General features: G+C 59.2%; 1 protein-coding gene across 1 annotated transcript in view; it reads right to left on the reverse strand.

The window, feature by feature from the left end:
• The window catches only part of LOC311435554 (dedicator of cytokinesis protein 2-like), a 66479-nt gene that overhangs the window by 32825 nt on the left and 6502 nt on the right, over positions 1-27152 (reverse strand). Inside the window, exons 12-28 of the mRNA XM_084516677.1 lie at positions 26976-27055; positions 26541-26666; positions 26097-26221; positions 25201-25299; positions 24978-25050; positions 24052-24155; positions 21707-21896; positions 18653-18750; positions 18194-18283; positions 18018-18118; positions 17766-17900; positions 12262-12373; positions 6558-6628; positions 6189-6295; positions 5893-6020; positions 5364-5435; positions 1935-2030 (exon numbers count right to left, since the gene is read on the reverse strand). Coding sequence (XP_084372803.1) covers positions 1935-2030; positions 5364-5435; positions 5893-6020; positions 6189-6295; positions 6558-6628; positions 12262-12373; positions 17766-17900; positions 18018-18118; positions 18194-18283; positions 18653-18750; positions 21707-21896; positions 24052-24155; positions 24978-25050; positions 25201-25299; positions 26097-26221; positions 26541-26666; positions 26976-27055 — 1807 coding nt within the window. The remainder of the gene's footprint in view (positions 1-1934; positions 2031-5363; positions 5436-5892; positions 6021-6188; positions 6296-6557; positions 6629-12261; positions 12374-17765; positions 17901-18017; positions 18119-18193; positions 18284-18652; positions 18751-21706; positions 21897-24051; positions 24156-24977; positions 25051-25200; positions 25300-26096; positions 26222-26540; positions 26667-26975; positions 27056-27152) is intronic.

Below are 27152 nucleotides of genomic sequence, written 5' to 3' on the forward strand. Positions count from 1 at the left end.
CCCGGCCGTGGGAGGTGCTGAGCGCCCCAGCCTCGACGGCTCAGGAGATCGTAGGGTGCCTGCGAGCCCCCCGGGATGGGGCTGAGCCATAAAGACCTGGCAGGAGAGATCAGGCACCTTTCAGTGCCTGAGTTGCTGGGACAGAGAACACAGGGAATGCCTTTTTCCAGGTCCTCTTCTGATTCCCAGCAGCAGCAGGACGGGGCTGTGGTGGCCTTTGGCACAGGCATGGGTGTCCCTCGTCCCCCCCAAAGCTTTCTGCAGCCACAGCTGCTAGGAGCAGCCTGGACTGGGGGCCCAAACACAAGGGTGAGGCCCAAGACTGCAGCAACACCGTGAAAATGATAAACTAAAGTGGGAAAACTGCTAGACAGCATTTCTGCAGATCAGCAGGGCCAGCACGTGGGAAGAGGAGCAAGCAGAGAAAGTGAGGATCAGCCAAAGGCTTGCTCTCCTTCTCTTCGCCTTGAACATCAGGCCATGCTTCAACACCCGGCGTTCCTCATTATCTCTGTCACAGCCCTGGTAGGTAGCTTCAAATAGCTCTTTTTTTTTGCTCTTGCTTCCTCTAGCACTGAATCATGCAGCCTGAGAACAAAAGCTAAACGCAAGATGATACCAAACCCAGCCCTGCAAGCATCTCCTGCCTGAATCACACCTGAATCACAAGCAGCAGGAGCTGACCCTGCCCGGCTGGCACAGCCCCGGGAGCGCAGCCTGGCCCAGCAGCACGGCCTGTCCGCAGGCTGCTGGCAGCCAGGCGCATATTTGGGGCAGCACCTTGTCAAGTGGAGCCGTTTGGGGACAGCAAAGCTGCTGTCAGGGAACAGCCTGGGGACTGGGCAGCCACGGGGCAGCAGGGGCAGGGCCAGCAAGAAAAAAGCTCCCGTCCTGCCTGCTGGCTGTATCGCCTCGCGTGCATTAGGTTTTCATGAAAGAGAGCCAAGGATGGGATGGCAGAGCTACAGGAGTATCCCAGCACGATTCCTTAAGCAAAGGGCTGAGCTGCAACTCAGGGTGCTCACACCTCCCTGGGCATGGTGCACTGCACAGCATGGTGTGACACGGTACAGCACGGTGTGATGTGGTACGGCACGGTGTGACGGTGCAGCACAGTGTGGCATGGTGCAGCACAGCGCAGTGTGGCATGGTGCAGCACGGTGTGACGTGGTACGGCACGGTGTGACGGTGCAGCACAGTGGGACACGGTGCAGCACGGCGCAGTGTGGCACGGCACGTATAGCTCTTCTCCACTGCTCCACCCCCAAAACACAGCCAGTCCCAGATGCTCACCCCCTCGCTACCCAGAGCTGTGTGCCTGGCCTGCTCCGCACAGCCTGGTCAAGCATGCTGGGTTTGCCTTCATGCTTCTGTAGCACACGTGTAAGCCCACAAAGTCCAGGGCTGTGCTGGACTGTGCTTCCCCCCTTCATGACTAAATCATTGCACCCAGTGCAGCAGCTCTGCAGGAAGCCTCAGCTGAGCAGCACTGTGACCTGCCAACCCTTCAGCGCGAGGTGGGTGTCCCAGCACGTTCCTCCCATGTGCTCCCGGCATGTAAAATTGTGAAGGGTCGCTGGGTCTGTCACTTGTTTTCCAGAGAATACTGCCCAAACCCCTTCATCTGCTTCCAAAATGTCCTTTCTGCATCACAAACACCCGGCCTGCTCCTCCCAGCACACCCTCTACTCCAGAACCCGCTTCTGGCACATTTCCTCCCTCCCCTTTTGGGCTTTCTCATGCATCCTGCGGTGTTAAATACCCATAAATCCATCCCTGGCCAGCTGCTGCCAGAGACCGCAGCACCAGCTGAAGAACACCACTCGCTGCCTGTTCCCACGTGCCCACGTCAGCGCAGCGCCACACTGCTCCATCCCCAGAGCCAGCAAGGGACGCGGCGCGGTGCCGCTGCCCGGCAGAGCGGAGGTACTCACCCTCAGGCTGTTCTCCCGCTCCAGGACGATCACCCTCCGGTTGACGGTGTGCAGCAGCCGCTCCAGGACCAGCTGGACATGCTTCTTCACCTTCACCTGAAAGGCAAGAGGTGTCACGGCCACGGCAGGTGCTGCCGGGGGGGCAGGCGATGCACACCGCTGGTGGGCATCTCCCCAGGCAGCACCAAGCCAGGCTGGGAAGGGTTCGGCCTCCTGGGGGCTGGCATCACCAGCACTGCAGCTCATGAAAACAGCGGGCAAGGAGGCTGCAAAATGCTCCTCGCTCCTGCAGAATGCTCCTCGTTATTGCTGGCAGTGGCTATGGGAGCTAGGGCTGCCAGCATGGGTTTCCTCAGCACCCCCTGAGTGCTCCACACAGTGCCCCAGCCCCTGGCAGCAACAGGCAATCGGTGCTTGTGGAGGAGAAGCTGCACCCTGGAGCCCCTGCTCCTGCTGGAGCAGCCCCAGACCCCCCCGCAGCCCTCCCCTGCAGCCCAGGTGCAGGTTGCTGCTTCACCGCATCTTCCTGGCCAACAGTAACGCCGCCCTGAGCAGAGGCTGCGCAACGCTGCTCCCCACATAAGACGCCAGCTGTGCTAGTACAGACGGTACTAGGAGGAGGCTCCAGCCTCCCCCTTCATTTGTCCATAATAGAAGAAACATTCCCAGCTCACACAAAGAACTCAGAGCAGCTGGAACGCTGTTAACCCTCCAGCTCCGCCATCTCCAGGATTCCTGCAGAAGTTTTGCAGGGTTAAAAACCAAGTTTCTCTGCAGGCAGGCACAAGGCAGAAGCCACCCCAGGTTGTCTCAGCAGGGCTCTGCGGTGATGCCGGAGCAGCTCCAGCTCTTGGGAGCCAGGTCAGGATGTGTAAGAAAGGGTGTCCTGCGAGGAGACACCTGGGGACGGATGGTAACACCAGCAGCGACAATCTGAGCAGGGCAAAGATGGCTCTGTGCCAGAGGTGTAAGGGATACCCAGGCATCCCTCCCTTTTCACAAGACCCAGCGCAATTTCCCCCTGCAGGACAGGAGGCACCTCTGCAGCTCAGACAGCACTGGACAAGCCTTAACACCTCCGAAATAAAAGTCTTGTGGATGCCAGCGCAGCATCTACAGCTTGAGCAACCTCCTCCTGTGGGGGCTGGCACCGGGACTGCCAGCCTGCATGTGCAGAGACCCCGAGCCCCGCTGTGGAGCACAACGTGGCCTCGTGTGCCTCCCCAGCTGAGCTGACACAGCCACCTCACCCACCCAGGGCACGGCAGCACACGTCTGATCCAGCCTCCGTGCCAACAGCTCTGAGGTCTGAGCCTCCCAGAAAGCAACAACGGAGCACAGAGCAGCTGGGGAAAGGCAGAACCAGAGGCACCTTCAGCCAAGGCTGCAAACGGCTGCTCTCCTGCACAGGGGCCATCTCCTCTCCTGTGTCAGATGGCTCTGCCCTCTCCTCCCGTGCTGCTCTGCTCAGCAGCCACAAATCCCCTCTGGTCCACCAGGGTGCTGTGCACCAAGACCCCAGAGTGCAGAAATCCAACACCCTCTTTGTACAGCGGATCCCATGCACAAAGGGGAGCCCCCATTCCTTCAGCAACCCCTCAGGGAGCATTTGGCATTCTCAGCACACAAATGTCTTCCTGCACCTCCCAGCCATAGCCTGTGCCAGGAAGGATGCCCATCCCCACGCAGGGCACAGCCTGCGGGCAGCCACGGGCCCCTCACCTCCGCCCAGCCCAAGTCTCACCCGGCTGCATCAGGACCGCAGTCCGCAGCCTGCCACGGCTTCCACCTTCAGCTCTGACCTAAACCACATTCTTTGCCAGCCTCTGTCCCTAACCTCTTTATCCAGTGAACTATGCACAGGAGTAAGAACTCCTGGTTACTGATATCTGGGACAAATTGCAACGAACTTGATGGCAAAACACCATCACACCCCAGCACAATGGGTCCTGCTGCCACAGAGGTAGAAAACACCCTGAGGAACTGTCCTGCTGAGCTGCAGCACAGGTCTGTGCTGTGCCGAGGTGCTGCAGGAACAACCTGCACCCACCGCTGCCAGGGACCTCGCCTGCTCCGATGGGGGCTTGTCCGGAGGTGCGGTGGTGGAGAGCACGTGTCGGAGGGACGGGGCGCAGTGACCGAGGCACGGGCACGTCTGAGCACCAGCTGCCTCAGCCTGGGCTGCAGCTGGGCTGAACCCTGGGGGGGGCACACCTCCAGCACCAGAATCCATACGGGAGAAAATCTGCACAAGCCTAAAGCTCGGCTATCCTGAGCCAGAGCCGCTGTCAAGGAGAGCTGTCAGCAGGTGGCTGTGTGCGCAGGGAACGCCTCGGTGTGAGCATGGCCAGCAGCGGGTGCGGATGGAGGGTTCAGCTCCACAGAGCCCAGGGCACGCTCTCAGCACCACCAGTCCCATGGCAGAGGCGTGGGGGAACTCTGCCCTCAGGGCTGTGCGAGAGCACTGGGGCAGCCCTGGGGAGCACGCAGGCACTGTGGTCCCATGGCAAACACTGCAGGGCTGCCAGGGCAGCAGGGCACCAAGCTGCAACAAGGGTCAGGATCACACAGCTCAGAGGAACATCTTGCCTGCAGTGCGTGGCTGAGGGAAATCAGAGGTAAGAAATAAAGAAAACCTGGTGGCAAACAGGCCATGGGACAGAGCACGGCTGCCGAGAGAGCACTTCAGCAGTGGCACTGACATGCCTCTGCCGTGTGAGAGCTGGCACGGGACCACTGAGCACAGGGAAAATGAGTTACAGCGCCAGCCAAATGTCCGTGCACTCACCAGCTCACACCTCTAAGTTATAAAGTGCACTGCTGGTTTTCTATAGGCAGGAAAAGCTCAACGCCCAGAGCCAGAAGCCATTTGGTTACAGCCTGGACTGAACAAAGTCAGCTCTGAGGCTGGAGGCAGTGGTGCCTCCCAGCCCCCCTGTGCAGCTCTCGCTGTGCCCCGGGACGTGTGTGTGTCCGTGCCTTCCACCTGTGCAGCAGGGGGGCACTGCAGGGGCTCTGGGTGAGAACCTGGCCCACGACCCACACAGAGCTTGCCCTCGCTCGTGCCGTCCCAGGAGTCTGCTCCTGGCCCAGCACAGAACTTTGCTCCTCTAGGGCTGGGTTAGGTGCCCAGCGGAGATGCCCAGGAAGGACTGGGAGGGAAAATGCAGGTGCTGGGTGTAGACAGCAAGCGGCCCCGGGCGACCAGCCTGGAAGGCAGCGGCAGTGATGGCAGAGACATCCTCATCCTAGCCCTCAGCTAGGGCTCGCAGCACAGCCCGGAGTCACCCAGCCCCATCACCCACGGCTCCGGGGAGGCGTCTCCACCCCTGCAGCACCCCAGCCCCACACTGTGACCCCCGGCACCAGCACTGGGTCTGTGGCTGCCGTGGGAGGCGGAGAAGCCTGGTCCCCAGGAGAGGCACTCACCAGCTCTGAGTCCCCACGGTTCCCGTGCCGCTCCGCACCCGCACTGCCCCGCGCCTGCTGCTCCTCCGCTCTCTGCAAGACAGAGCCTGGCGTCAGGGTGAAGCCCAGCAAGGACAGCACCTTCCCACCTGGGGCCACCCCAGGGATGTCGGTGTCACTGTTCCTTCTCACAGATTTTCGGAACAGCACCGCATTGTCTGCTGGCCAGAAAAGGGACACTGCTCCTTTGTGGGGCTTTGGGCAGTGCTGGCACTGCCCTGCAGGCAGGGGGAACACACTCACAGGGTTTCAGGGCAGCCGTAGGCCAACTCAAGCTGCCCGTCGGTGGGTTTTAGCACCAGCCCGGGCAGGTTCCTGCCATGACTGATGGGCCACAGCAACCCCATTCCACTTAGGATGGGCCTTGATCAGCCCAACCAAGCCAAGGGCAGCAGTTCGTGCTTAGCCCTACTCCGACGTGTTCCACCAGGTGCTTTCCAAGGTGAATCCTGGAAGGGGAAGAGGGACCGGCAGAGAAGCCAGGCTTTACCTTCTGGGCCTTGTAGAGCACCTCCAGGATGTTGCTGAGCAGCTCGATGCAGGCGTCTTCCTCCTCTCCCTTCTCGATCAGCTCCTGGAGGATGGGCACCGCTGTGTGCAGCAGCAGCTCCCGGCACTCTGTGGGAAGGAGGGGGCACAGGGCTGGCGGTGTGCGCACCCCAGCCCCCAGGCTGCCAAAATATTGGGGCAAAGGGGGGGACGCCTGTGGCGGGGATGTGGCCCCGTCCGACCAGCCCTGGCAGCACCGGGCCAGGCCACGCAGCGAGCACCGTGTGCTGCTCTCACCATAGGACTGGAAGACCTTGGTGTTGATGATGTTGGTCAGGGACTGCAGCTTCTGCTTCAGCAGGCGCTGGGGGAGCAGGTTTCCAATGAAGTCCTGCAGCAAGACCCTGCGATCCAGACAAGAGGATTTAACGAGCATCAAAACACCAGGCTTGTGGGAACAGGGGGCGTCTGCAGCCCCAAGCACCCACAGCCCCCTTCCTCTAGGACAAAACCACTGGGGGAGCCAGGTGCCAACTGAGCCCCACAAAAAGTGAGCAAACGCTCCCCTGCATTTGCACAGGGAAGGGGTTAAGGAGGCACAGCCCCCTGCCCTGTGCTGGGGGCATCCCGCGGGCAGAGCGGAGGCGGAGGGCTGGGGACACCTACCCCAGCATGGAGGAGTCAAAGATCCCAAACACGTCCTCCAGGATGGAAGGCAAGTACTTCAGGGCTGCTCCCTGCAGAGAGACGAGTGCTGACTGCCGCGGTGTGCCCGCAGGGATGATGGACGGACAGACAGACAGCACGCAGGCAGGGCGGTGACCCCGTCCCTCCCCACCTCAGCACGGGCTGAGCACCTCTCCCACTCGCCCCAGCTCCACGGCCCCTGCTGCCAGCCCTCCACGGTCACCCCCTCGGGAAGGGGCGTCCTGCTGGCAGCAGTTCTCTCCTGCTACGCCACCCACACCAGGCAAAGCACCTGAAATCGCAGTGATAACACGTGTGTCTTGTAAACAACTTTCCAGTCTCTACTGTGGAGCCATAGAAAATCCAACTGCACCAGGCACACGGCCCCTGGCTGGGGGCTGCCTGTGGAGCCTCCCAGCACTGCTCACAGCCACTGCAGCCACAGGGGGGCTGCCGGAGGGGCAGGGGGCTGCCCGGAGCCCACCCTGCCCTGTGCTCCCATGGGACTCCAAGGGCTGGGGGCATACAGCTAGATTTTTTTAGAAAAGCAAGCACGTGGGCCACAAATCAGTCTGCATTAAAATCTACTTCATTATGTTTGCAACGTGGTTAAACAGCACAAACAACTTGCTGAGTTCTGCTCCTCTCTAACTCTGCTGGGCTGCCTCGTCCTGCAGGCTTCCCTGGACTACGCTGGCACCAGAGCTGCGACCCTCAAGTCTAAGGGGTGCCCCAGCTGGGATCCAACAGTTTTGAGTCATGCAGAGGGGCTGCCGACGGAGCTGGATCCTCGGCGGGCGACAAGTCCAGCAGCTCCAGCATTGCTGTCCCTGCAGCTAAGGGCTGGGATTTGCCACCCCCTCCTAGGCAGCTGAATTCGCACCAATTGTCATCAAACACAGCACACCCCGAGCCATTTCTGCAGCTCTTGCAAACCCTTCTCAGGTGTTTCTGTGTCCCCTGTTGCGGATGAGGGCAGAAAACCCGACACACGATCCACAGCAGCCTCGTCACCTCCTGCTCCCCTCTCCAGGCATTTATTTAGTTCCTCTTTGTGCACACACCCACAGACCATCTTTTGCTCCTCTACCCAGGCCCCACAGTGGCCTTGCCGTCAGCTGGGCACTGCTGGGGCTCCCGGAGCCCCCCGGCCCCGCTCCCCTCCCAGCTGTGACCCAGGAACGCCGCCCGCACCCCGTCTGTCCTGCAAACAGAGGCTTCTGAGACAAGAACCAGAGTCCCTGGGACCCCAAGGAAATGCCCATCCCAGCAGGATGCCTCTCCATTTGTAATGACTTTTTTTCTTTTGTACTGAGAAGATATATAAAAAAAGATTAAAAAGTAGTTATTTTAATACATTTATACAATGCTAATTTTAAATAAGAATATTTTACAAAGTCAGACAGTTGTTAGTCTCGCGTATTATGTCAGTTATCTTATTCAGTCACATTCACAACGTCAGAAAAATCAGCTAAATTTGATTTTTTTTATTAAACTCCATGCTTAAGTAAAGCTGGACTGATTAACATTAATTTTTCTGCCATCCTTTAATGCTGTATTGATTATACCCTCTCCATGACAGAGCCAGGATCCACGGCCAGCCTATTCTGTCTGCAGCTGGCAAGGTCAGCAGCTTACTCACCTTCTAAGATATGAGATAATATCAGAATTTTTCCCATTCCTTTTCTTCCCAGCATTACAAGACTCCCTAAGAATCAGCAACCACGTCTCAGTATGGCTTTCTTCCAGAAATTGCTCCTGGCTTTTATGTTAGCTGCCGAGGTGGCCCCCCGGTCGTGCAGAAGTGCGCAGCGTTTCTTCCACTGCTGAGGACCGAGGGCACCAGCCTGCCCCCACCCACCAGCCGTGCCCGATCCCCCTCCCAGCGCAGGACGGCACCGCTTGCTGCATGTCAGCTCCTGTGCTCAACCCCTCGAGCCGCCGTCCCCAAGGCATCCCCAAGGGCAAGGGCACGTCCAGCACCCCGTGGTGCTCCCCATGCAGGCTCTCTGCAGGTGCTGGCTTGGCACAGGCCCTGCAGCAGATGCCACCCATGGGACTCCTGCTGGTGCCTGGGCAGCTGCTGGGAGCCCCGGGTGCTGGCAGCCTGCGGCTCCATCCCACCCCAAACCTCAACCCATTTAGGGGCAGAGGAAAGCAGGGCTCTGGGAGCGGGCAGGGGCTGGGTAGGGCTCCTCTCTGGGACCCCTCCTGACACAGTAGGAGGCAGCCCCCACAACCTGCTGGAGCCAGGCAGGGCTCCCAGGGCGCAGGCAGCCCCCCGCCTCCTCCCACACTGGGGGCAGCCACCAGGTGTCAGCATTTACTGGGGGTGCTGGAGGTGTCCGGCTGCTCTCTGGCCAAGGGCTGTGCAGGTTCATCCCTGGACCCCGTCCTGCCCAGCGCTCAGAAGCAGCTAAAGGAGACCCAGTCTCCTTTCCACAGCACAGAGCTGTCAAAATAGTACAAAACCTCGCCGCCTGAAGTAGTCCAACAAAAGACTGGCTTTCTCCACAAAAGAGGTGGCCTTTGAAAGAGTGTTGCAGCTAACAAGCTATTATCAGCCCTGCCTTGGGCTGATCAGATAATTGCAGCTTTAACGACAAGAGTAGGCAGAGCTGGATGAAGCTGCGACGCTTACGTCAGCCACCGGCAGATCCTGCGGGTGTCACCTGGGGCTGCGGGCTGGGAGCTGCTCCTGCAGCCCGAGACGAAGGGGTCTGTCAAGACGTTGCAAAGCCCACGTAGAGAACGATAAAAATAAAAACCAAAAAGTTCTCTCCTTAGAGCAGCTGCTGAGCACGTCCAGGATGCACCATCAGGTAGCTGGGCTCCAGCTCCAGGCACGGGGCGATGGCCAGGCTGGGTGGAGGCGCCTGCAGCCTCCCAGCACGAGGCTGGGCAGGGCTCGGGGCCAGGGGACGGGACCTTGCTGGCTAAAAACAGAGCAGTGCCCCTGGTCAGGGCCTCTTGAGTCAGAAATGTCTTTATGTTTAAATGATCTTGGATGGATTTTTTTCTTCCGCAGAGCAGTGCTGCTGTTCCCAGACTTGTGCAGACTTCTAGCATCAGCAGCCTGCTCCAAGGAGCAGGCACAGACCGGCACAAGGAGCTCCACGGCTTTATCCCATGGGATGGGGTGGCAGACGCTGCCTCTTGCCTGTTTCACGAGATGCTCCCTCCTTCCTGGCTCAGGAGACACCTCCAACAGCCCTGTGCAGCCCCTTCTCCAGGGCGGTTGCAAGCCTGCCCCCCATCCTGGCTCCCCACACTTCCCCTTCCCGGGATGTCAAGCTCTGCTCTGCTCTGCTCTGCCCAGGAGATGCCAAATGGAAGCTGCCCCATGCACCCAGCGCCCCTCGCTGAGGATGCTCCAGCCCGGCTGCACGCTCTGAGACGTGGGTGCCAGGCAGACTCATGTAGGGATTTTTGCCATGGCAAAGGATCTTCTCTTCCTGATTCCCTTCCTGATAATTCCAACTTCCAGTGATCGGTGCTAGCAGTGAGCTGACGTTGCCATAGCACTATCTGTTCTCATCCGCCAGCGTGCTCGTCAGCTCGCACCCATCACCGGGCATTTAAAGTTAAGGTGTTTCTCGCTTTTAAAGCCATTTTCCCATTTGCACTCCAGACTGAATAATTTCACCTGGGCACTCCAGCACACAGCAAAACACTTTGTCTGACCCGGGAGAACCCCAGCACTGGTGACGCTTGCAGGCCCCCGCACAGCCAGCAGCGGGCAGGGGAGGACGAGACAGGGCCGACACAGCACAGCTGGTGTGAGCACACCGCGATCGGCCAAGGGCACGGCCACACCTCTAGCACCGAATCCAAGTCACATCTCAAAACCAAGAACTTTCAAGTTGGGTGCCGACAGCAACCCTGGGGAGGCCGAGGTGAAGCTCCACAGTGCCAGCAGCGCCGCAGCAGTGCGCTCACGCCACCCAGGAGCTGTCACTGTGCCAGCGAGGGGGACAGGAGCTCTGAGCCACGGGACTCGCACCTCCAGCTGCTCCAGCAGGCCCACGTAGGAACCGGGTGCTTCTGAGCGGGACATTTCACTTAGAGAAAACAATGCAGATCTGCTAGAGGAGCCTGAATCTCTCCTGGTCCCTCTGTGACCATCACAGCTCCTTTCACGGGAAACGCTCCCACTCAGCAGCTGAGATCCTACTGCAGAGTGCAGCCGTCACCAGAAAAAAAGCACAGCCTGATTCTGCAAACCCAGCAGAAGCAGAATGAGCACATTTCTGAACCTCATCCCAAGTGTCTCACGGGTCACTCTGGGTGGAGGAAGCACCCAATGAGCCTTTCCCCCTGAATGAAAGGATCCTGCCCTGAAGGCACAGCAGTGTGATGGTGCCTAATGAAATACCATTTTTCAGTCTGTTTTCTAATGCAGGTAGGTCATTACGTACACCCACAAGGCCCCAGGCACACAAGAACTGTACTAGTGCTGCAATAGAAGTTGTCCTGCTGAGGCTGGTACCACTGCCTGCCTGGTGGCGTGGATTCACCCGGACGCCCGTGGGTGCCAACGCTCTGGGGAGTCTGCAGTCACGGCAGCCTCAGCTTCGGGAATCTCTGTCCCCACGGGTCCCAGCCTCACATCATCTCCCTGGTGAGAGCCCAGGGCCGCTTGCTCCCTGACTCTGCCTGCAGCCACTCTTGACCGCTGCCTGCCTCTGTGGGTCCTGCTGCCCGGCGGAGCCTCGTGGCTGGCTTTGTGCCGTTACCATCACTGCTATTCCTGATCCATGCACGGGGGTGCTTGGTCTGGTGAGGCACAGGCAGGCTGTTCTCCTCTGCACCTGGACAGTGGCACCTTCACCCTGGACATGTTTGCAAAAACCGTTCCTTCAGGCCCGAATCAAGGTGCTGAGCACAGAACCACAGAATCACAGAATTTCTAGGTTGGAAGAGACACCTCAAGACTGTCGAGTCCAACCTCTGACCTAACACTAACAAGTCCTCCACTAAACCATATCACTAAGCTGAGCGATGCAGAAATCACACAGGTGAGTCTGCAGCAGCCTGGTAAAATCGCAGCCAGGTTACCATAGCAGAGAGTCTCTAGAGCAACAGTACCGAGATGGAAATTGGAACAATGATCGGTGTTCTGAGTGGCAAGAGGATGAGGAGGGACAGCCCCCTTCTTCATGAGGGTCACGGTCATTATTGATCTTCAAACTACTTTTTTTTTTTTTTTTTTAATTAGATTCATTTATAAGGCCTTATTTAAGAATGCCAACAATGCAACACAGAAACAGAAGTCCCTTGTGAAAAGAAGGGAGAAGCTGGCAGGCTGCGGGTGCTGCAGCCGGGGCCTGGGTCCTCCCAGCTGGGTGGCTGAGAGCACAGCCCTGTCCCATCCCCATCTTTTTGCGTCTGCCTCTCCTCTCATTAACCTCACAGAGCACAAACAACCTCACCACGATTTCTGCTCAGCACCTGCCCTCTAGGAACACACTGCAGGCAAACAAGGTGCAGGACCAAGCCATGACACAGGCGGCACCATCCCACTTCACCCCAGCTGCAGCACCACGTCGGGACAGCCAGTGCCCGGCTGGGCCATCACCTGCCCGTCCATCTGTCTGCCCGTCCATCTGTCTGCCCGTCCATCTGTCTGTCCCACCTCACACCCCAAGCCAGGCCCAGAGCTGGAGCCCACCTGCCCGCATACCTGGGAGAGCAGCGTGGGCCCTTCCAGCGGGGACTTCATCAGCTGGTTCAGGGTCTGGAAGAGCCGCTGCAGCGAGCGCTGGAACTCAGCCGTCTCCTTCCCCTCATAGAGCCTGCAACAGCCAGGGTTACCCCACATCACCATGCCACTCTTGGAGCACCGCTCCACGCAGCCGGGCACAGCAGCCAGCTCGGTCCCAGCGCTGCCCCAGCCGTCGGTGGGACCCAGAAGCAGCCAGAATTAAAGACTGCAATCTGCTCCTCTGCGGGATGTATATGCACCGCTCGTACATACCCACATGTGTACACATAGGGATTTATGTACATATATGTACATATATATACACATACACACACACAACGTGAGAAACAGAGCCGTGTTTTTGCAATAGAAGGTGTTTTTGCAGTGGAAAATTCCACTAACCTTATATTCAAAAGTGATTGTGCAGCACAGCAGCGTGGAGTATGTAAAGCAGATAAGGGGAAGGTCCCACTGCCCAACAATAAGGAGCAGAGCTAAGAAAAACAGGATGAGCAGTATGAAATCAGTAAAACCAAAAAATTATGGGCCCTCTAATCATGAGAAAAGAAGGAAAAGAAAGGAAAAGGAGAAAATAGTGGTTGGTCAAATAAAAATGTACATCTGTGGTATAGAAGTGCATTGAGTAGTCTGTGAACCTGTAGTACTCAGCCAACGAGGAAACGGGAGAAATCGGGTGTCAGGTATAGGGGATATAGGGTTATGATAAACTAGTACTGCGCGCTCCTGCTTGCAGGACGCCCGCCATTGCAAGCACGAATAAAATGGCTTCACAGAAGGTCCTGTCTGGAGAAAATTATTGAGACTTTTCTCACATAACGTACACACAGATGTATAAAAGCAGCCTTTTACATTACTTTGTAATGCCCAGGTCACCTCAAAGGAGGCTTGTATATTCTCTCACCTCAGCTGGAAACCAACTGAGCCCTCCAGCCTGAACACGAACCACACGACCAGCCACAGAACAAGCTAAAAAAACTAAACTAAACTAAACTAAACATGTGGGAAATCCTGGCCACGTGAATGGAAAACCTTCAGGAATGTTACAAAGCAGCTAGGTAAATGCCAAACTGCCAGAATGGTCACCACCACAACTCACTGCGGCAAACAGGTCATGTTTGAGCTACTTCGCCCAGACTGCCGGTGTGCTGCGTGAGTGGTGCAGGCACGGAGGGTGGACATGGGCGCGGGGGCACAGACCTGCCCGCGGTGCGTCCTGCCCGGCCCGCTGCACGGCTGACCCACTGCTGCTAGAACCATGTGTGCAGCAGCAGAACAAATGAGAGCATTAATTCCTGCTTACCAGCTGCTTTGTCGAATCTGGGTTTTGTAAAAATTTTGCTTCCTTGTTTCATAAAATTGCAATTGGATTGTTCTGGTTTCAAATTCATCTTCCCCTTCTGGTAAATGAACCCAAGGGAATGTACAAAATATCATAGGCTTAACAGCAGAAATAAGCCTGTGAATTTGACTGAAGCATCTTAGTTTTGCTTTTTTTTTAAAAAAAAAAAAAAAAAAAAAAAAAGCATTAGCTGAATAACTGCCAGCTGACACCCCTCAGCTAACACTGAAATGAAACTAAAATTGAAATTAACCTGAGGAAGTTCCATCCCTCTCACCCTGAATGTACAAAGTCACGTAAATATGAGGTTCCCTGGTAACTCTGCCGTTTCTCAGAAGCCCAATTCTGCAGCCTCGGTACTTTGCTTGGCCCAAAACCAAACATGAGGCCAGGAAAATTAAAGAAGCCTGTATGTGCAAAATGAAATGAAGAATCACATACAGGCTTTACTCTCACAGCAACAATATCATGCAATGAGCATCGTTTATTAGAGATTTGTCAGGTTTTTCACATAGTCCCTTTTTTTAATGCCACTGCCCACAAACAACTGGCATAAATTTTCAAGCTCACCCCCCCTGCAAACTCTTGCCTACAAAATTCTGTATCCTTACACCAGAGAGGGCATACATGAATACGATACACTATATTAACAACTGTAGGATAAATTATCAACACTGATTTCTGAACTTTTAAGTGCACAATGCCTTAACCAGAGCATGATAAAGCAGTCAGAGCACACATCACGATTAAGCTGAGACAACTGCTGGTTTGCGTGGCTGCAGCAGACGTGTGTCAATGCGGTCCCTAACTGACCCCTGACTCCCTACTGCTTGGAGGATCTCACGGGAAGCCTGGCAGGGGGGGCCCAGCCCTTCAGCCTGGTGCACTGGACCCTGACGCACACCCGAGCTCACGGCGCACCACGGGAGGCCTTCTGAGCACTGGCAATTAAGCTAGGCTGGAAAATTACCTGGCCACCAGCACGCTAAGCAAATTAGCATAGGCTGCGATGAAACAAGTGTGCATTCGAAACAAACTGCATGACAAACATGGTTTACTTGGGAGGAGCCAGCATGGTGCCCAGGAAGGGCAGCCTTGGTGCAGCGGGGTCAGGATGCGCGCAGCCGGCGGGCATGAGGGGACACGGGCAAGGATCAGCCAGTGCCAGGTGGGAGCAGATCCCTCGGGCACCAGCCCAGCCTGGGATCTGCAGCTTCCAGAGAACTTCGCTTGCGCCCAGCAGCAGTCAAAAAGCCAGGAGGAGTTAGCAGGGAGGAAGCAGAGACCAAGTGCAATGTCCAAACCCTGCGGAGCTCCTGCAGGGAGGGGACGGGAGATGTCCCCTGTGCTCAGAGGGGCTGGCAGGGAGCACGGCTCAGCTGTACCCATCCCCAGCACGGGGCAGAGAGGGGGGCACAAGGCAGCGTGGGTGGATGCAGTTGCTCCGGCAGCGAAGTGAGCTCTGAGCTGGGCGCTCCAGCACCTCGTGTCCCGGGGAAGGGGGGCTCGGCTGAGGGAAGCCCCTTCCCCATGCCGCGGCCACAGAGCTGCTGAGCGAGCCCGGCAGCAGCAGGAGGTGGCTTCGGTTTCTCATTGGAGGCGCTGGAGCCGCTCACCCGATTCTGTCTGTGGCATACATAATGAAATGGATACAGCATACTGCAGTAACTTATTATAATTACAATCTAATTTCTTTAAATTATAGACTGTGTACAAAATTTAGTACCATTTAAAGTATTTGGAAGATCTGAAGAGTCTGTGTTATTCCACTGTTAAGATCACTAAGATAAAGGAAAGATGAATAAAAACTAAATGTCTTCAGGGATGTCTTTATTTTAATGCTAACTAATTCATACGGCTGTTTGCAAATGCTCCATATAATTAATTTTCTTCGCCAGAAGCCTTATAAGCTGGGGAATGTGCCCTCTACCTCCACTTACAGTGAAGCAGTGGGTGCCTCAGTTGGATGCGGGAGCCCCCAGGGCCCTCGAGCAGCGGGGCCACGAGCGTGACCCAGGGACCGCGGGTGGGCAGCAGCGGTGAAGCCGGAGGCCGGCAGCAACGCGCGCAGGCAGGCACAGCGCGCTGCCACACGCCCGCACAGCAAAGGCTTTGCAGACAGCAAAGGGAGGCAGTGAGGACAAAGCAAAAATGGGATCTGCGAGCCTATCTTGGTGCCAGGACCCAACTCAGCTCCTGGCTGCTGTGAGACACGGCAGCTGCCTGCACACCCACCTGTCCCTGCGTGTTGCTCGGGGCCTCGGGTGACCCAAGCAGACCCGCTGTGCTTGCCACCACTCCTTTTGGCTCTCTGGGAAACGGGCAAGAGCCAGCACACATCCCTGTGGCACGGCCAGGGGCTGTGTGCTTGGTGCCAGGCAAGTGAGGCTCCAGCACAGCCCGGCTGCCCTGCGCGGGGGCAATCACCTCCAGCAGTTGCCGGGGCGGCCCCAGCTTTCGGTGCCTTGTACTGGGAATGAAACAGGAACGTAACCTGCTTTTCCTGATAACTCTGCCTACTTGTATTTTCACAAGTTTCTGCTGGGGAGTTTTATTTGTCCCACCACGCTCCATGTGGGTGAGGACGGGAACCTAGGGACAAAGGACACCAGGTCCTAGATGACCCCAGAGGTCCCCATGTGGGAGGACTTTGACTTATCCTCAGCAGCACCAAGGGGCACGTGGCCCCTTATGCCACCCACGCTGAGCCGCGCCTTTGCAGAGGGGACAAGCTGCTGGGGCAGAGCGGGTGGAGGTGTCCTCCAGGTCCTCGGGCAGGCTGCCGGCGTGCTTGGTTTTGCTGCAGCATGAGGGACACCCCCAGCACTGTGAATACACAGGCTGCAGTTTAAATGATGTAAAAGCACAGTGACAGGCTGAAGTGTGACTGAGCAGCTTGTGAAGAGGCCTGAGGAGCTGTATGCACCAGCAACTGCAGAGGGAGAGGGTGCTTCGTATCGACCCTGTGATGCTCAACTTGTCTACTTCGTTACCCGTGTGCCTGTGCAGTCCCTGCAGAGCGCTGCAGGAGTCAGGAGGTGACTGAGCACCCCCAGCCACCAGTGCTGGGGCACACAGGCAGGACCAGGGGCACGGCCACACCAGACCCAGTGTGGCCAAGAAGGCCCCGGGCAGCTCCAGCAGGCGAGGAGGATGAGGATGGGTGCCAGGGCTGCCAGTCCCAGTGCAGTGCTGGCTGCACAGGGCAGGGGCTGCCTGGGGAGCCCTGCTGTCTGCAGCACGCCAGGCTTTTAAGAGTGCATTGACAAAAGCCATCTGTCAGGAGTGGCTTAGGCAGAGCCAATCCTGCCCTGGGGCAGGAGTTTACTGCACAACCTCTGCATGTCCCTTCTGGCCTTACTTTATTTGGCGCTATGATTAACAGCACACAAGAAGAGTTCGCTGTTTCCTGAAGCCGACGCGTGCAGCAGTGGGAGCCGGGGCACGCTGAGTGCTGCAGGGGCAGAGGAGAGCAGCCAGCACCAGCGGGGGAGCGGGGTCCCTGCCGGCCGGCCCCAGACACGGAGCTGCTCTCACCCACACCTCACTCTGACACTGAGGCAGCAGAGGGGAAGCGCGATGTGGTCCCGCAGTGGTGAACCCGACAGAGACCCAGCTACAGGCACGCTTCGTGCTGTCACCAACCCGCTGCCTGGCTGCCTCAGTGCTGGGCGAGCCCGGCGAGACGCGGCTGCTTCCAGGCGCAGTGTGGTTCATGTGAGAGCACATCGCCCCACGGCCCCGCTTGGAGGCACTCCCGCCCCGGACATGGACGGCGCTGCTGGCTCCAGTGCTCGACCGCAGCCGCTCCAGCAGCAGCCAAATCAAGCACCGTATGTGGCAGAAAATAGATGGAAACCTCAGCAGGAGGAAATGCAGCAGTGCAGAGAGCCTGGCCAGGAACTGGCCGACGTGGCAGCACCTCCCCAGCACACCCAGAGCTGGGGTGCCACCCATGGGTGTCACATCACACCCAGCACCCACACCAGCACCAGGAGGCACCAGCACCACGTCCCCAGTGCCGGTCAGCACCAACATTGCTCCCACAGTGCACAGACCCCGTGGGACCCCTCCCCACTCCCTCTAGACCCATTCCCAGCAGCTGGTGTTGCACAGTACTCACTGGGCAAAGAGGTGCCTGGAGCGGACGATGAACTTGAAGATGTACTCCAAGGCCTTGAAGGTGCGCATGAGCGGCTCGCAGGGCTCTCCACGGCTCGCCTGCTCCACGTACTGTGTCAGCACCGAGATCAGCTTCCTGCAGGACAGGGGCACCGGGAGGGCTCAGCGGCTTCCCTGCCACACGGACCTGGGCTGAGCCCCCTCCCGGCTCACACCCCCTCCCTGTCTCCATCCCTCCTGGCACCCGCCGTACTTGTAGGCGAGCGTGGCACTGAAGTGCTGGCGGATGTAAGCCTCCAGGACGGCGTTGAAGTGGTGAAACTTCCTGTCGGCCACGAGCCCCACGATGAAAACCTGGGGAGAGGTCGCATGGCTTGGCACGGGGCAGCCAAAGCTCAAAGCTCAGCAGGGAAACAGGATTCTGCCTACCAGGGCATCAAAGACGAGTGTGTCATAGACATCTGTGTCTGCATTCTCCATCATGATGGAGAACAAGGCGTCCAAAGTGTCCTGGAGGAACTGGGGAGAGGAGAAGACTGTGAGGGCTCGAGCACTCGCTCCCAGCATCACCCCAGCCCTGACAGAGGCGGCACCCGTCCGGCACAGAGCCGCCTGCGGTCCCTTCACAGCTGCTCTCCATTGGAGGCATCTGGCCCTTTTCCAGGACACAATTCCCCAGCCTGACCCGTCCTGACTGGGAGCCCGGCACCTCCAGCCACCCACCATGCCAGGAAGCCCCCAGCACAGACACCGCCAACCCCCAGCAGCTGCTGCACCCCCCATTCCCCTGGGGGAGCAAGAAGCCAGAAAACACCCGGGGTCTTGGCAGGGGAGATGCAAGCAGGGAAGGGCCGGGGGACGCACAGGCAGCAGCAGCCCCTCTCCTACCTTGATGACTTCTCCTCCGTCCACATTCATCAGCTTCTGCAGGTTCCCCGCCAGGAGGCTGGGCTTTGACCGCCACTTCAGCAGCCCCAGCAGGTTGACTGTGTGGGGACAAGGCGTGGGTCAGCTTGGCCTTCGCTTGCCCCCAGGCTCCACATTACGGTGCCCGCAGCCTCACCGCTGCCCACCCACCCGAGCGACACGGCAGGGGCTGAGCAGCCTCCCTGCGACCCCGAGCCCTCCAGCCCCATGGGGAGGGACCGGGGGGACATTCACAGGTGGCCACACTGCCCCCCCGTAACCTCCGTAGCCAGACCATTGTGGGGCCAGGACCCCCAGGGGGCACCGTGCCCCCCCACTGCAGTGCCCTGCAGCACACAGCAGCCAGCATCTAGGCGAGGAGAACCCACGGTGAAAGGGGAAGCTCAGTGCCACTGCCAGCTCTGTGCAAGGGGGGGGCCATGCAGGCGGCCATGATCTGCTGCAGGGTGAGGGCACGTCTGCGCACGAGCCTTTGCACTGGCTGCTTGTGGGCATTTAACATACTGGTTCGGTTTCATGCAGCCCAGTCCTGCGCCTGCAGGGCCCACAGCACTGCACAGCCCCGCACCCCGTGAGGGATATCCACATCCCCGGGCAGCTCCTGCCCCTGCAGAGCACGGCACCGGTCAATGACCCTGCGTACAACAGCTGCTCAGCACCGAAAGCTTCCCAAGTTCAGTACCATAAATTCAGCTAAAAACAGGATGATTACTACAGAAGCTGGCATTTGTGCTGCAGGAAGAGAATGAGCTGAACTCCAGTGCCCCAAGCCCCACATGCGCTGCACCGTAAGTCCCAAGCCCTGTTAGTGTAGCGGCAATGAGTCACCACGTCCTGCGCCTCCTGCACTGCAAAGCCAGTTCCCCGAGCACTGAGAGCCCCTGTCAGAGCCGTGGTTTCCCCTGCTGCATCATTAAAATTTAAAAAAAGCAGGGCTGAGTATTACAAGCTGCTGGTCTTGCAGAGGAGGCACTATGGTTTGGGAGGAAAGCATCGGTATTCCTCCGGTGTCCTCCCCGCGGACCAAGCACTGACAGGACCCGCCTGCTGCCAGTGCTCCCGTGCAGCGCTTTAACCCCAACCCAGATCAAAATGTTATTTCCACGTGTTTGTGTCCCCCCGGGGAGGGACAGGCTGCTGCTGCGCTTCCTGCAGAGACACAGGCAATGCACCCAGAGCTGGAGCACCCGGCATCGCCGCACAGAGCCGCCAGCCCCAGGGAGCGCACTGCCACGGACACCCGCGTGCTGCACGCCCCCAACGCGGGCGTTGTAAGGGCACTTGGACAGTGCGGCTTTATCAGCAGAGCAGAAACCTTGCGTTATCAGCTGGGCTCTCCTGTTCACTTCCGACGCACGCATGGAGTTTGTGTAATTGCCAGCGCTCACTCAGGGTTGCCTGCACCTTTTTGTTTGCCACATCCTGAATCCTTTTGTGCGAGGCAAAATCCTGTCTCTAAATGCTGATGCATCTGCGTTTGGATGGCACGCACGCTCTTGGCTGACTTGCAATGAACTGAGCAAAGGACCTCCAGGGCTAAAAGCCCCAGCTATGCAACTTAAGACAGGGCTTTGAAAAACACCGAGTCCCAATTCCCATCATGATTTCAGAAGGGCCCAGAGAAGGTCGCACAGCATTTGACAGCAGCACTCAGCAGCTCGTTCCAGCTCCCAAATTGGAGGCAGCAGCTCGGTTCCCTCAGGGCCATGAGCAGATTAATTACCATCTGCAGGGGTTTACACGGGCCAAGAAACTGCTAACTACCTATAGCTGCTGGCAGGCTAGGCTCCGCCAAGGTGGAGAGCGCGTGTAAATACTTGCAGCCTGTTACTGTTTGTTCTCATTCCCCTGCCTTTGAAAACTAATCTGCTGCTAACTCAGGAGGGCTCAGGAGGGCTCAGGAGACAGATAAGCCAAAAGACAACCTTAATAAAAAAAAAAAAAAAGAGAGAGAGAGAGAGAGAAGTGAGAACCATTATGAGCTCCAGCCCTGAGCTATCAACCCAGCCGTACACAGAGCTGGTAGTGAGCAACACCCCAGCACAGCAGCATGAGTCCTGCGGCAGCGGTGCCATGCAGCAAGTATGGCAAACGGGGGGGAGTGGTGGCTGCCGAGTGCAGCGCCGGCCCCAGCAGCAGCCTCGGCCCCTGGCTGCCCACTCCTGCCCCCAGGTCCCAGCCCTGAGACCCCTGGGACCCCAAAACCCTGTCAGCCTGCACAGCCCTGAGAGGCACTGGCCATGTCTAAGCAGTAATGCAGTGCTCAACACTTGTGCTTTCCCCGCGTTTTCCGCATGCTATCTACAGGGTCCCTGACACCACTGGTGATGGGAGCGAGCACCACGCTGGGGAGGCCGCGCAGCGCCCCGGCCCCGAGCTCCAGCTGGGCTCCCCAGGGCTGCTGCTCACGCACTGCTCTTGTCCTGGCCGTAAATCACTCAGCCACAGCACCCGGCTCCCTCGTAAAAAGGGGATAACAGCAGCTCCCTTTCTAACAAGCCCCTGCGGGGAGGTGTGCACAAGCTGTATTTATTCCATATTTTAGGAAGGAGAGCAGGCCCGCTCCTGTTCCCTGGCCCCAAGGACAAATGGCTCAGCTCAGGCAGGCAGAGCCCAGCCGGCCTCCTCTCCCTGGGCCAGCTCCCCACAGGGGCACTGTGCCAGAGACCAGCGGGGTTACCGAGCCTGCTGTGGTCAGCGTGCAGGGACGAACACGGTCTGGCACGCGGGGACATCAGCCAGGGCAGGGGGCACAGACGGGTGCCTCTCCCCATCCCCATGCGCTGCCAGCCCCGGGCACCACCAGCTGGGCACAGCACAGCTCTCAGGAAACTGGCCAGCCTTTGCTCAGATGCCCAGGGTAATAACTGGGGGCACTCGGTGCTGTTACTCCTGCACAACTTTCTCATGGACGTGTTTTTCAGCCACAGCTGCCGGCAGCAGGCCCGCATGCAGGTTCTCCCCCCACCACCCAGCGATGCAGCGCGATGCAGCCGCCCCGCAGCCAGGACTCACCGTTCTGCGTCAGCTTCGTGGAGCAGACGAGCGTGGAGATTTGGAAGCTGTCCCGGGCCGACACGGTTAAGCCGGACGCGCCTCCGCCCACACGGAACGAGGACCCCGAGAGGAGCTTGGGCTCGGGCAGGTTCCTCGTGGAGGGCAGCGCCAGGTATGAGCTGGCGTCCTCCAGCTTCCTGCTGTCCCCCTGCAAGCAGAGCACGTCGCACAGGCGAGGTCCCCCCCGAGCGGCCGGGCAGCGCCTCGGGAGGGGGGTGTCTGCACGCCCTGCCATCGCCGGCTTGGCTCTGCGCCGTGGTGCGAGGGAATCAGCAGAGCCACGCACAGCAGCGACCCCTGCTAATGGGCCAGGAGCTGCTCCCAGCACTGGGGCATCGCAGCAATCTGACGGCCAGCCTGGGTGAGACACTGCCCACGCTGTGGGCTCCCCTGACCTTAACTTCTACAAAGCACCCAGCAAAGCTGCCTCCCGCACGGCTCTGCGGGGTCCCGTCTGCAGCCGATGCTGCACAGATGGGGGAAAAGGCCGGTCCCCGGCTGGTAGAGCTGCGAGGGATGTGAAATGGGTGCGTGGGAGCGCGTGGGGAGAGGTCAGCCCAAGGGCCCAAGCTGCGAGGACGGACGCGAAGCCCACAGCGGGTCCCTGCTCGGGGCCCCCACCTCACCACCAGCAGCCCCTGAGGGCACTGCGCCGGGGGTGCCACTGGGCTGGGAGGAGAGCGGAGCCCCTGGCCCCACACATCCCCCTGCCCCTGGGGACCGCAGCACTTCTGCATCTCGAGAACGAGGCATTTGTCTTTTCCCTGACTGCAGCCTGCTTGGTAAACTTCTCTGTTGGAGGTCAGACAAAGATCGCAAAATTGTTCGTTTGTTTGTTCACTTTTCCCTCGGCGTGTAACTTCCCCCGGTGTAACCGCGATTTCCAGCTGACTCACGCGAGGCACTCCATGCCTTCCGAGGGCAGCTAAGCCCTACTAGGGTAAACTGACTTAATTTCAGACATTTCTCAACCAGCATGAGATCAAGAGGTCTGAAGAGCTAAAAGCATGGAATTCACACTCCTCTGGCAAACAAAGATAAAAGATTAAATAGCTTCTGACTCCCAGAGTCAAGCTCCTTTGTTTGCTGGGAAGAGCAGAAATCTTCTGCTGGATCAGCCAGGGAGAAGACAAAGCAGAACAGAGCATGCTAACTCCAACTCGCTTGGAGGCTGAGGACACTGCTGAATGCGATGGGTTCAGCGAGGGCAGCAACAACTCTTTAAAAAGTAGAAAATGCATCCAGAGAGGAGACGTGCGAGGCTTTGGTCTCTGCTGCAGCCAACAGCAGCAAGCCTGAAGGCACCCAGAGCTCGTTCTGCTGTGGGACGTGGAGCAGGACGGTCCCCTGGAGAGCCAGGGAAGGCCACAACAGCATTTAAAGAATTCGGGTGTTTTGCCCAAAACGAGCACAGAGGAGGGGCGGGATAACAAATTTCAGATGCATTCATCTTCTGGGGAAAATATCACCGATCTGTCTCTGCAGCCACAGCTCACTGCAGGGAGAGGCACCGGGCATTGCGGAGGCGATAGATGGGAACAGCAGCGCGGGGAGGGCACCAGGCAGGCAGCAGGGAGCCCATCTGTGGCCACGGGCAACAGGGTGTGCAAGGCTCGGGGCAGGAGGCTGAGAGGGCGGACAGACAGACGGACGGACAGATGGATGGATGGATGGATGGATGGAAGAGGCTTGCTCAGGCAGCACAGGCACCCGGGGCAGCCGGGACCACAGCAGTAACACCGGCATCGGGCAGAACGCCTGTGCCGTGTCCACTGCCTGGGCACCGTTAATGGCAGGAGGAGCTGGGGCTCCCCTAAAGGGAGGCTCCCCTAAATGGCTCCATGGTCCCCACGCCCCGACCAAGCCCAGCTCCTGGCACAGCAGCACAGGTGGGCACCCGCTCTTGGGCACTTTGTTACCAAAGCTGACCGCATTTTTCCTAATGAACAGAGAGCTTTCCTCCTCACATTTTCTCTACGCTCCCTCAGAACAAACCTGGGCAGTTTTAAGCAGACAAACCATGGTGAAGTCAGATAAAACGCAGCAAACATCTTCACCAGGCTGTTCCCTCCTGTGCCTGACACATTTAAGTTGCTTTTTCCTAAACAAAACTTGTCATTGCAGAGGAGCAGAGTGGGGGCTGGAGATGATGTGTGCAGAGCTGCGGCAGGGCCTCCGAGGACAGAGAGGAGACGAGGACGGGGCTGGGGACCCTGCAGGAGACCTCGGGCAGGAGCCAGCGGTGCCTGCAGCCGGGGCACCTGCGGTGGTGACGGGGCCAGTGAGTCCAGCTCCACCAGTACCTTGTAGAGGAGGAGGTCGTGCTCCCCATCACGCAGGGTGGTGCCGTCGGGTCGCATCAGCTTCACAAAGGCCATGGAGAAAATCTTCTCGCTTTTGTCTTTAGCTGGGAGAGACAGAAGCACGGGGGAGGTGAAGGCAGCGTGGGGACAGCCCAGGGAGCCATGGCAGGGAGAGGCAGCCCCAGCTGCGCCTGCCACGCTGCAGGGAGGTGGTGCCGGGGCATGGGAGCTGCGGGCAGCACCGTGGGCAGCAGGGATGGCAGCAGGGATGGCAGCAGGGATGGCAGCAGGGATGTCTCCCTAGGCAGCAGGGATGTCTCCGTGCGCCTGGGGGCAGCGGCTGCAGCAGCCAGGCAAGGAAAAGAGGGAGGGGGAGAACACCAACAGCAGGGGGGGCAGAGAGGGGAAGCCGGGGACCCTGTGAGGACACGGCTGGGCTTGGGGCAGGAGGGGTTTGGCTGGTGCAGGATCAGGCCTGTGAGCATCCAACCCAGCTGCAGGTCCCTGCTGCCCCTCCCTGCAGACGGGAAAATCCCGGTGCCTGGGATTTTCAGCTCCACCAAGCAGCTGCCGGCAGCACCTCTGCTCCCGGCTGCACGCTGCAGCTCACGGCCTCCCTGCAGCCAAAAGCCACAAGAGGCAGAGCAGGTGCCAAGCCCCGAGCCCAGGGAGCTGCCTGGCAGCGATGTCCCGGAGATCTGCTGCCTCGCCACGGGCAGCTGGGACTGAGCAAAGCAGGGACGACGGCTCGCCTCCTCCCACGTGAGAATCCAGGTGTCACAGCACACCCGGGGTGTCCCCACGGGAGCAGGACCGGGACCGCTCTTGAGGTCCTCCCCTCTCTGCAGCCCCCGGGCCACCCGCCACCACCGCAGCCTTGGCAGGGGACACGGGCGGAGGAACGGGTGAAGGAGAGAGATGCTCACAGTCACTGGAGGAGCGGTGCTTGAAGGTGAATCTCAGGTGGGTCTTGTGGACGTCTTCGATGGGAACGGCAATCTGAGAGAGGGAGGCAATCTGAGAGAGGTGCCACAGCGCCCGTCCCCCGGGAACCAGCCCCAGTGGGACCCCTCTGGGACCCCTCTGGAGCAGGGGCAGTGGGACCTGGCCCCGTGGCGGGCGGTCCTGCTGCAGCCCCCCGGGGCAGACCTTCACTGTCTCCATCCACCGCTGGTGCCGCTGCTGGTAGTAGACCACGGAGCGGTATTCGCTGGCCGGCTTGTCCCCTGCCCCGTGGTAAATCACGTTCTGTGGGGAGGACAGCAGCGGACAAGATATCTGTGGTCAGCTCTTGCAAGACTCACCTGACTTGCACATCAAAGTGCCCCAAAGGCCCCGGGAATTTCACATCCTCAGCTAACCCAGAACAGCCCCCACCCCTGAGCCCGTGCCAGCGTTCTCCTCCGCAGCCCCACACAACCTGGCCAGAACGGGGCCGTCCTGAGCATCGCTTCCCATGCAGGTGGTGGGGGCTGCCAAGGGCTTCCCCATCCCCACCCGCATCAACCAGGGCTGGCCACAGCCTTTGAACAGAGGCAGGAAGGATGCACGAGCCTCCGGTGATGCTCGAGGCTTGAATTCCATTGCCCCACAGGAAATTCGTTATCGCGGGCAGAGGCAGAGGGAGGGGGGCTGTGTCTCTGCAAAGCCCAGCAGGAGCCTCAGTAATTAAAAACCTGCTCAGCACGGGCCAGATAAGGACTGAGTTAGAAATGAAAGCAAACACCCTGGGAGGAGAGGTGAGGCAGCACGGAGGTGGGAGAGGCCGGGTCTGAGCTGCCCCCCGGCTCCTTCCCCTGCCCGGGCACACGAGGGCTGTGGGCAACCCATGAGCAGGGTCGGCCGGGTTTCTGCCTGTCCCTTCCCGTGACTTTTTCAAGTCTTTATCCCAAAGGACAACTCCAGGAGCAGCAGGTCTCGAGCCGCTCTGTGCCAGCACCAGCACTGACACCGCACACCGCAGAGCTGCTGCCCCTGCCCGAGCCGGGGCGATGCACGGGGGGTCCCTTGCCCAAGGGCTGGGGCTGGCCTGGCGCTCGCCGTACCTGCACCACGTTGCCCGACTCGTCGCAGACGCACACCGTCACCTCCACATTCTTCTGCGTCTTCTTGTTCCCCTTGTCGAACTCGCCCTGCACCAGCGTGAGGTAGATGTCGTTCCTGACGTCCCCTAGGAGCAGAGCCCCGTCATTGGGCCAGGTCCCCCCCACAGCCAGGGTGCCCCATGGCCTCACCCCGGGACCCCAAGCAGCCACCAGGGGATGAGCCCACCCGCCCCACGCTCTCCCACACGAGCCACCTCCCCTCCCGGGCTGGCCGGGACACACACTCCCCGGGTCCTGCCTGCAGCCCCCCGAAAGCCCCCGGATGCCCTGCTGGGGGTGGCTGCTGCACCCACCCCCTGTGAGCAGCGTGTGACACAGGGGAGGCTTGGCACAGAGGGAAGGGCAGGAGAGGGGAGGGGAGGCCGGCGCTGCCTCCCCGCTTGCCTGGCATGATGACCTCCGGGTAGCCCAGCTTGCGTGCCACCACCGTGCTGCGGTCCACGAGGTGCGGGTGGTCCTTCCTCACCTGGCTCAGGTCTCCCCACAGCATCTTCAGGGACACCCAGAACCCTGCCAGGGACAAGGCAAGGGGCATCAGCCCCACGGCCAGCAGCAGGACTGAGCTGTGCCATGCTGGGCAGAGCCGGCCGCCACGCGTTGCCCCTGAGGGAGCTGCTGCCCTGCCCTGGGGCTCGGCCCCGAGGTGTTCGGGGGGTGGGCGACCGCCCCAATGCCCCACAAGGCTCTGGTCCCGACCGTCAGGACAGTTCCCACACCAAGCCCCTGCTGCGCCTGGGACCACACTCGCAGCCTGTGGCCACTGTAGGGTTTTGTTTGTGTTTTTTTTTTTTCTTGGGGGGGGCACGGGGGAGCTGCTACCTTGTCCTTTGTGGTTGATGTCCTTTCCCTCCACCGCTTTCCTGATCATGTTGTGAAGGAAATCGTTCTCAGCAGCTGCCCTGCCAAACACCGGAGCAGGGAGAGCTTCAGAGGAGCTCCCAGCCAGGACTCGTGGGAGCCCCGCAGCTGGCAGCGACGAACAGGAGAACAAGCTGG

This window comes from Aythya ferina (genome assembly GCF_964211825.1).
Source record: "Aythya ferina genome assembly, chromosome: 4".
In the NCBI taxonomy this organism is placed as follows: domain Eukaryota; kingdom Metazoa; phylum Chordata; class Aves; order Anseriformes; family Anatidae; genus Aythya; species Aythya ferina.